Genomic DNA, 10,505 nt, shown 5'->3' on the forward strand with positions numbered 1-10,505 from the left:
TTTATTTAGCCCTCAGTAGCCTCAGTCTTCAGAGAGTTTTTGGTTTTGTTTTCATGTCCAGTACACTTCTCTTGTCTATCTTCATGTTTCTTGATATTAAACTCACCAACTGCATTTGTTTCCGGACTCCTTACGTCTTCGTTGCATTAACCCAACGTGGCCATCTTTGTATAATTTTGATAACATACTCATCTTTATAGCTTGTTTTAAAATCACTAGTGGCAATGAATGTGGGCTTTCTGTGTTTCCAGTGGTTCATGTAAACTCAGCAAAAAAAGAAACGTCCCATTTTCTGGACCCTGTCTTTAAAAGATAATTCGTAAAAATCCAAATAACTTCACAGATCTTCATTGTAAAAGGTTTAAACTCTGTTTCCTATGCTTGTTCAATGAACCATAAACAATTAATGAACATGCACCTGTGAAACGGTCGTTAAGACACTAACAGCTTAAAGACGGTAGGCAATTAAGGTCACAGTTATGAAAACGTAGGACACTAAAGAGGCCTTTCTACTGACTCTGAAAAACACCAAAATAAAGATGCCCAGGGTCCCTGCTCATCTGCGTGAACGTACCTTAGGCATGCTGCAAGGAGGCATGAGGACTGCTGATGTGGCCAGGTGAATAAATGTACATACTGTGAGATGCCTAAGACAGCTCTACAGGGAGACAGGATGGACAGCTGATTGTCCTCGCCGTGGCAGACCACATGTAACAACACCTGTACAGGATCGGTACATCCGAACATCACACCTGCGGGACAGGTACAGGATGGCAACAACAACTGCCCGAGTTACAACAGGAACACACAATCGCTCCATCAGTGTTCAGACTGTCCGCAATAGGCTGAGAGAGGCTGGACTGAGGGCTTGTAGGCCTGTTGTAAGGCAGGTCCTCACCAGACATCACCGGCAACAACGTCGCCTATGGGCACAAACCCACCCCCGCTGGCACAGACAGGACTGGCAAAAAATGCTCTTCACTGACGAGTCGCGGTTTTGTCTCACCAGGGATGATGGTCGGATTCGCGTTGATCGTCGATGGAATGAGCGTTACACCGAGGCCTGTACTCTGGAGCGGGATCGATTTGGAGGTGGAGGGTCCGTCATGGTCTGGGGCGGTGTGTCACAGCATCATCGGACTGAGCTTGTTGTCATTGCAGACAATCTCAACTCTGTGCATTAAAGGGAAGACATCCTCCTCCCTCATGTGGTACCCTTCCTGCAGGCTCATCCTGACATGACCCTCCAGCATGGCAATGCCACCAGCCATACTGCTCGTTCTGTGCGTGCTTTCCTGCAAGACAGTAATGTCAGTGTTCTGCAATTGCCAGCGAAGAGCCCGGATCTCATTGAGCACATCTGGGACCTGTTGGATCGGAGGGTGAGGGCTAGGGCCATTCCCCCCAGAAATGCCCGGGAACTCCCGAGGGGCGCAGCGGTCTAAGGCACTGCATCTCAGTGCTAGAGGTGTCACTATAGACACCCTGGTTCGAATCCAGGCTGTATCACAGCTGGCTGTGATTCGGAGTACCATAGGGCAGCGCACAATTAGCCGAGTATCGTCCGGGTTTGGCCGGTGTAGGCCGTCATTGTAAATAAGAATTTGTTCTTAACTGACTTGCCTAATTAAATAAATAAAAATATTTATATACACTAGCATTCAAATGTTTGGGGTCACTTAGAAATGTCCTTGTTTTCCATGAAAACATACATGAAATGAGTTGCAAAATGAATAGGAAATATAGTCAAGACGTTGACAAGGTTATAAATAATGATTTTTAATTGAAATAATAATTGTGTCCTTCAAACTTTGCTTTTGTCAAAGAATCCTCCATTGGCAGCAATTACAGCCTTGCAGACCTTTGGCATTCTAGTTGTCAATATGTTGAGGTCATCTGTAGAGATTTCACCCCATGCTTCCTGAAGCACCTCCCACAAGTTGGATTGGCTTGATGGGCACTTCTTATGTACCATACGGTCAAGCTGCTCCCACAACAGCTCAATAGGGTTGAGATCCGGTGACTGTGCTGGCTACTCCATTATAGACAGAATACCAGCTGACTACTTCTTCCATAAATAGTTATTGCATAGTGTGGAGCTGTGCTTTGGGTCATTGTCCTGTTGTAGGAGGAAATTGGCTCCAATTAATTTAAGCGCCGTTCACAGGGTATGGCATGGCGTTGCAAAATGGAGTGATAGCCTTCCTTCTTCCAAGATCCCTTTTACCCTGTACAAATCTCCCACTTTACCACCACCAAAGCGCCCCCAGATCATCACATTGCCTCCACCGAGACAGATGACGTCAAGCACTCCTCCAGCATAAAAAATGTTCTGCGTCTCACGAATGTTCTTCTTTGTGATCCGAACACCTCAAACTCTGATTCATCTGTCCATAACACTTTCTTTTCAATCATTCTCTGTCCATTGTCTGTGTTCTTTTGCCTATCTTAATCTTTTCTTTTTATTGGCCAGTCTGAGATATGGCTTTTTCTTTGCAACTCTGCCTAGAAGGCCAGCATTCCGGAGTCGCCTCTTCACTGTTGACGTTGGGACTGGTGTTTTGCGGGTACTATTTAACGAAGCTGCCAGTTGAGAACTTGTGAGGCGTCTGTTTTAGAGGTCAACCGATTATGATTTTTCAACGCCGATACAGATTATTGGAGGACCAAAAACCTCCAATACCGATTAATCGGCCGATTTATATATATATATTTTTGAAATAATGACAATTACAACAATGAACACTTTTATTTTAACTTAATATAATACATCAATAAAATCTATTTAGTCTCAAATAAATAATGAAACATGTTCAATTTGGTTTAAATAATGCAAAAACAAAGTGTTGGAGAAGAACGTAAAAGTGCAATATGTGCCATGTAAAAAAGCTAACGTTTAAGTTCCTTGCTCAGAACATGAGAACATATGAAAGCTGGTGGTTCCTTTTAACATGAGTCCTCAATACAACACAAGAGAGAGGAGATATGACCTCAATACAACACAAGAGAGAGGAGATATGACCTCAATACAACACAGGAGAGAGGAGAGGAGATATGACCTCAATACAACACAGGAGAGGAGATATGACCTCAATACAACACAGGAGAGAGGAGATATGACCTCAATACAACACAGGAGAGAGGAGAGGAGATATGACCTCAATACAACACAGGAGAGGAGATATGACCTCAATACAACACAGGAGAGAGGAGAGGAGATATGACCTCAATACAACACAGCAGAGGAGATATGACCTCAATACAACACAGGAGACAGGAGAGAAGATATAGGAATCCATCTAGTATATTCAAGTAACCCATCAAAATGTATGCAAACAGAACCACTATGCATTCAACACACGTGTGTGTTCTGCTTCAGTTACCACGGATACGCTGAGCATATTCACACACAGCTCCATGGGTGTGAATACTAAAGGCTCTCCATAAACCTGAAGAGGTATGCATGTAAGGATTTATGTCTGAACCCTATTTCTGTATGGGGGAAATGATAAACCTAGAGGGTGAGTTTGTTGAAATCAGATGAGAACATCACCCTGAGGGGGGACGACGGGAGACGAGGGGGGGACAAGGGGGGACGAGGGGAGGGGGACGAGGGTGGATGAGGGGGGACGACGGGTGGATGGGGGGATGGGGGGGACGAGGGTGGGATGGGGGGACAAGTGGGGTCGAGAGGACATAAGGGGGTGAAGGGGGGGCGAGGGGGACGAGGGGGGGGGGCGACTGTGACACGAGGGGAACAAGGGGGGACTAGGGGGATGAGGGGCGGATACGGGGGGAGTAGGGGGACTAGGGGGACTAGGGGGGACTAGGGGGGACTAGGGAGGACTAGGGGGGACTAGGGGGGACTAGGGAGGACTAGGGGGATGAGGGGGACTAGGGAGGACTAGGGGGATAAGGGGGACTAGTGAGGACTAGGGAGGACTAGGGGGATGAGGGGAACTAGGGAGGACTAGGGATGACTAGGGGGATGAGGGGGACTAGGGAGGACTAGGGGGGACTAGGGGGGACTAGGGAGGAGTAGGGGGGACTAGGGAAGACTAGGGGGAATAGGGGGGACTAGGGAGGACTAGGGGGGACTATGGGGATGAGGGGGACTAGGGAGGACTAGGGAAACTAGGGGGAATAGGGGGAATAGGGAGGAATAGGAGGATGAGGGGCGGACAAGGGGGGACTAGGGAGTACAAAGCGTAACCTAAACAACAGTACGTAGTGTAATCTAAACAACAGTACACAGTGTAACCTAAACAACAGTACAAAGTGTAACCTAAACAACAGTACAAAGTGTAACCTAAACAACAGTACGTAGTGTAACCTAAACAACAGTACGTAGTGTAACCTAAACAACAGTACAAAGTGTAACTTAAAAAACATTACATAGTGTAACCTAAACAACATTACATAGTGTAACCTAAACAACAGTACATAGTGTAACCTAAACAACATTACATAGTGTAACCTAAACAACAGTACATAGTGTAACCTAAACAACATTACATAGTGTAACCTAAACAACATTACATAGTGTAACCTAAACAACAGTACATAGTGTAACCTAAACAACAGTACATAGTGTAACCTAAACAACAGTACATAGTGTAACCTAAACAACATTACATAGTGTAACCTAAACAACAGTACATAGTGTAACCTAAACAACATTACATAGTGTAACCTAAACAACATTACATAGTGTAACCTAAACAACAGTACATAGTGTAACCTAAACAACAGTACATAGTGTAACCTAAACAACAGTACATCGTGTAACCTAAACAACAGTACATAGTGTAACCTAAACAACAGTACATAGTGTAACCTAAACAACATTACATAGTGTAACCTAAACAACAGTACGTAGTTTAACCTAAACAACATTACATAGTGTAACCTAAACAACAGTACATAGTGTAACCTAAACAACAGTACATAGTGTAACCTAAACAACAGTACATAGTGTAACCTAAACAACAGTACATAGTGTAACCTAAGCAACAGTACATAGTGTAACCTAAACAACAGTACATAGTGTAACCTAAACAACAGTACATAGTGTAACCTAAACAACAGTACATAGTGTAACCTAAACAACAGTACATAGTGTAACCTAAACAACAGTACAAAGTGTAACCTAAACAACAGTACATAGTGTAACCTAAACAACAGTACAAAGTGTAACCTAAACAACAGTACGTAGTGTAACCTAAACAACAGTACGTAGTGTAACCTAAACAACAGTACGTAGTGTAACCTAAACAACAGTACATAGTGTAACCTAAACAACAGTACAAAGTGTAACCTAAACAACAGTACATAGTGTAACCTAAACAACAGTACATAGTGTAACCTAAACAACAGTACAAAGTGTAACCTAAACAACAGTACATAGTGTAACCTAAACAACAGTACAAAGTGTAACCTAAACAACAGTACATAGTGTAACCTAAACAACAGTACAAAGTGTAACCTAAACAACAGTACATAGTGTAACCTAAACAACAGTACATAGTGTAACCTAAACAACAGTACATAGTGTAACCTAAACAACAGTACAAAGTGTAACCTAAACAACAGTACATAGTGTAACCTAAACAACAGTACAAAGTGTAACCTAAACAACAGTACGTAGTGTAACCTAAACAACAGTACGTAGTGTAACCTAAACAACAGTACATAGTGTAACCTAAACAACAGTACATAGTGTAACCTAAACAACATTACATAGTGTAACCTAAACAACAGTACATAGTGTAACCTAAACAACATTACATAGTGTAACCTAAACAACATTACATAGTGTAACCTAAACAACAGTACATAGTGTAACCTAAACAACAGTACATAGTGTAACCTAAACAACAGTACATCGTGTAACCTAAACAACAGTACATAGTGTAACCTAAACAACAGTACATAGTGTAACCTAAACAACATTACATAGTGTAACCTAAACAACAGTACGTAGTTTAACCTAAACAACATTACATAGTGTAACCTAAACAACAGTACATAGTGTAACCTAAACAACAGTACATAGTGTAACCTAAACAACAGTACATAGTGTAACCTAAACAACAGTACATAGTGTAACCTAAACAACAGTACATAGTGTAACCTAAACAACAGTACATAGTGTAACCTAAACAACAGTACATAGTGTAACCTAAACAACAGTACATAGTGTAACCTAAACAACAGTACATAGTGTAACCTAAACAACAGTACAAAGTGTAACCTAAACAACAGTACATAGTGTAACCTAAACAACAGTACAAAGTGTAACCTAAACAACAGTACGTAGTGTAACCTAAACAACAGTACGTAGTGTAACCTAAACAACAGTACGTAGTGTAACCTAAACAACAGTACATAGTGTAACCTAAACAACAGTACAAAGTGTAACCTAAACAACAGTACATAGTGTAACCTAAACAACAGTACATAGTGTAACCTAAACAACAGTACAAAGTGTAACCTAAACAACATTACATAGTGTAACCTAAACAACAGTACAAAGTGTAACCTAAACAACAGTACATAGTGTAACCTAAACAACAGTACAAAGTGTAACCTAAACAACAGTACATAGTGTAACCTAAACAACAGTACATAGTGTAACCTAAACAACAGTACATAGTGTAACCTAAACAACAGTACAAAGTGTAACCTAAACAACAGTACATAGTGTAACCTAAACAACAGTACAAAGTGTAACCTAAACAACAGTACGTAGTGTAACCTAAACAACAGTACGTAGTGTAACCTAAACAACAGTACGTAGTGTAACCTAAACAACAGTACGTAGTGTAACCTAAACAACAGTACATAGTGTAACCTAAACAACAGTACATTACATTTACATTTACATTTAAGTCATTTAGCAGACGCTCTTATCCAGAGCGACTTACAAATTGGTGCATTCACCTTATGATATCCAGTGGAACAACCACTTTACAATAGTGCATCTAACTCTTTTAAGGGGGGGGGGGGGTTAGAAGGATTACTTTATCCTATCCTAGGTATTCCTTAAAGAGGTGGGGTTTCAGATGTCTCCGGAAGGTGGTGATTGACTCCGCTGACCTGGCGTCGTGAGGGAGTTTGTTCCACCATTGGGGTGCCAGAGCAGCGAACAGTTTTGACTGGGCTGAGCGGGAACTGTACTTCCTCAGAGGTAGGGAGGCGAGCAGGCCAGAGGTGGATGAACGCAGTGCCCTTGTTTGGGTGTAGGGCCTGATCAGAGCCTGAAGGTACGGAGGTGCCGTTCCCCTCACAGCTCCGTAGGCAAGCACCATGGTCTTGTAGCGGATGCGAGCTTCAACTGGAAGCCAGTGGAGAGAGCGGAGGAGCGGGGTGACGTGAGAGAACTTGGGAAAGTTGAACACCAGACGGGCTGCGGCGTTCTGGATGAGTTGTAGGGGTTTAATGGCACAGGCAGGGAGCCCAGCCAACAGCGAGTTGCAGTAATCCAGACGGGAGATGACAAGTGCCTGGATTAGGACCTGCGCCGCTTCCTGCGTGAGGCAGGGTCGTACTCTGCGAATGTTGTAGAGCATGAACCTACAGGAACGGGTCACCGCCTTGATGTTAGTTGAGAACGACAGGGTGTTGTCCAGGATCACGCCAAGGTTCTTAGCACTCTGGGAGGAGGACACAATGGAGTTGTCAACCGTGATCGCGAGATCATGGATCTCAACAGTACATCGTGTAACCTAAACAACAGTACATCGTGTAACCTAAACAACATTACATAGTCTAACCTAAACAACAGTACATAGTGTAACCTAAACAACAGTACATAGTGTAACCTAAACAACAGTACAAAGTGTAACCTAAACAACAGTACGTAGTGTAACCTAAACAACAGTACAAAGTGTAACTTAGACAACAGTACATAGTGTAACCTAAACAACAATAGTCTAGACTCCATAATGAAACGCTGTGGTTCCTGAAGTGTCTCTGAAGCACTCAGCTGTGGGTCGTCTTTCTATGTCCTCTGACGCTGTAGCAGCAGTCTTCCCAGCCTTTATGTGACTGGTCAGGAAAAGGAACACGTGCAGAAATATAAAGAGATGATCTAGGTCTGCCTTTTGTTGTAGGATGAATAGGATGTGTTATTGTCTCCCTCCTAATTAGAGGAGGCTGCTGAGGGGAGGACGGCTCGTAATAATGTCTGGAATGGAGTATAATGGCTGGAATGGAGTGAATGGAATGGTATCCAAAATGATTATGAGCCGTCCTCTCCTCAGCAGCTTCCACTGCTCCTAATGTGCTCTTCTCTCACCTTGTTAGTTGTTAACACTGGGGTTCAATGGAGGGGTAAGGCTAAAATATCTTAAGATAAACTATTTAAACTATGTTAGGATAAACTATCTAAACTTTCTTAACTATGTTAGTATAAACTATCTAAACTTTCTTAACTATGTTAGGATAAACTATCTAAACTTTCTTAACTATCTAAACTATCTTAACTATCTCAACTATATACACTGTCCAGGACTAAACTATATACACTATCTAGGGCTAAACTATATACACTATCTAGGACTAAACTATATACACTATCTAGGACCAAACTATATACACTATCTAGGACTAAACTATATACACTATCTAGGGCTAAACTATATACACTATCTAGGACTAAACTATATACACTATCTAGGACCAAACTATATACACTATCTAGGACTAAACTATAAACACTATCTAGGACTAAACTATAAACACTATCTAGGACTAAACTATATATACTATCTAGGACTAAACTATATACACTATCTAGGACTAAACTATATACACTATCTAGGACTAAACTATATACACTATCTAGGACTAAACTATATACACTATCTAGGACTAAACTATATACACTATCTAGGACTAAACTATATACACTATCTAGGACCAAACTATATACACTATCTAGGACTAAACTATATATACTATCTAGGACTAAACTATATACACTATCTAGGACTAAACTATATACACTATCTAGGACTAAACTATAAACACTATCTAGGACTAAACTATATACACTATCTAGGACTAAACTATATACACTATCTAGGACTAAACTATATACACTATCTAGGACTAAACTATATACACTATCTAGGACTAAACTATATACACTATCTAGGACTAAACTATATACACTATCTAGGACTAAACTATAAACACTATCTAGGACTAAACTATATACACTATCTAGGACTAAACTATATACACTATCTAGGACTAAACTATATACACTATCTAGGACTAAACTATATACACTATCTAGGACTAAACTATATACACTATCTAGGACTAAACTATATATACTATCTAGGGCTAAACTATATACACTATCTAGGACTAAACTATATACACTATCTAGGACTAAACTATATACACTATCTAGGACTAAACTATATACACTATCTAGGGCTAAACTATATACACTATCTAGGGCTAAACTATATACACTATCTAGGACTAAACTATATACACTATCTAGGACTAAACTATATACACTATCTAGGACTAAACTATATACACTATCTAGGACTAAACAATATACACTATCTAGGACTAAACTATATACACTATCTAGGACTAAACTATATACACTATCTAGGACCAAACTATATACACTATCTAGGACTAAACTATAAACACTATCTAGGACTAAACTATAAACACTATCTAGGACTAAACTATATACACTATCTAGGGCTAAACTATATACACTATCTAGGACTAAACTATATACACTATCTAGGACTAAACTATATATACTATCTAGGACTAAACTATAAACACTATCTAGGACTAAACTATATACACTATCTAGGGCTAAACTATATACACTATCTAGGACTAAACTATATACACTATCTAGGACTAAACTATAAACACTATCTAGGACTAAACTATATACACTATCTAGGGCTAAACTATATACACTATCTAGGACTAAACAATATACACTATCTAGGACTAAACTATATACACTATCTAGGACTAAACTATATACACTATCTAGGACTAAACAATATACACTATCTAGGACTAAACTATAAACACTATCTAGGACTAAACTATATACACTATCTAGGGCTAAACTATATACACTATCTAGGACTAAACAATATACACTATCTAGGACTAAACTATATACACTATCTAGGACTAAACTATATACACTATCTAGGACCAAACTATATACACTATCTAGGGCTAAACTATATACACTATCTAGGACTAAACAATATACACTATCTAGGACTAAACTATATACACTATCTAGGACTAAACTATATACACTATCTAGGACCAAACTATATACACTATCTAGGACCAAACTATATACACTATCTAGGACTAAACTATAAACACTATCTAGGACTAAACTATATATACTATCTAGGACTAAACTATATATACTATCTAGGACTAAACTATATACACTATCTAGGACTAAACTATATACACTATCTAGG

The 10,505-nt window shown here is 40.1% G+C and overlaps 1 protein-coding gene across 1 annotated transcript in view; it reads left to right on the forward strand.

The window, feature by feature from the left end:
• The first annotated feature begins 971 nt into the window (after nt 1-971).
• The window catches only part of LOC139532991 (zinc finger protein 664-like), an 11,635-nt gene continuing 2,101 nt past the window's right edge, over nt 972-10,505 (forward strand). The window contains exon 1 of the mRNA XM_071331137.1: nt 972-1,092. Coding sequence (XP_071187238.1) covers nt 972-1,092 — 121 coding nt within the window. The remainder of the gene's footprint in view (nt 1,093-10,505) is intronic.

The sequence above is a fragment of the Salvelinus alpinus genome, chromosome 10 (genome assembly GCF_045679555.1).
Source record: "Salvelinus alpinus chromosome 10, SLU_Salpinus.1, whole genome shotgun sequence".
NCBI classification, from domain to species: domain Eukaryota; kingdom Metazoa; phylum Chordata; class Actinopteri; order Salmoniformes; family Salmonidae; genus Salvelinus; species Salvelinus alpinus.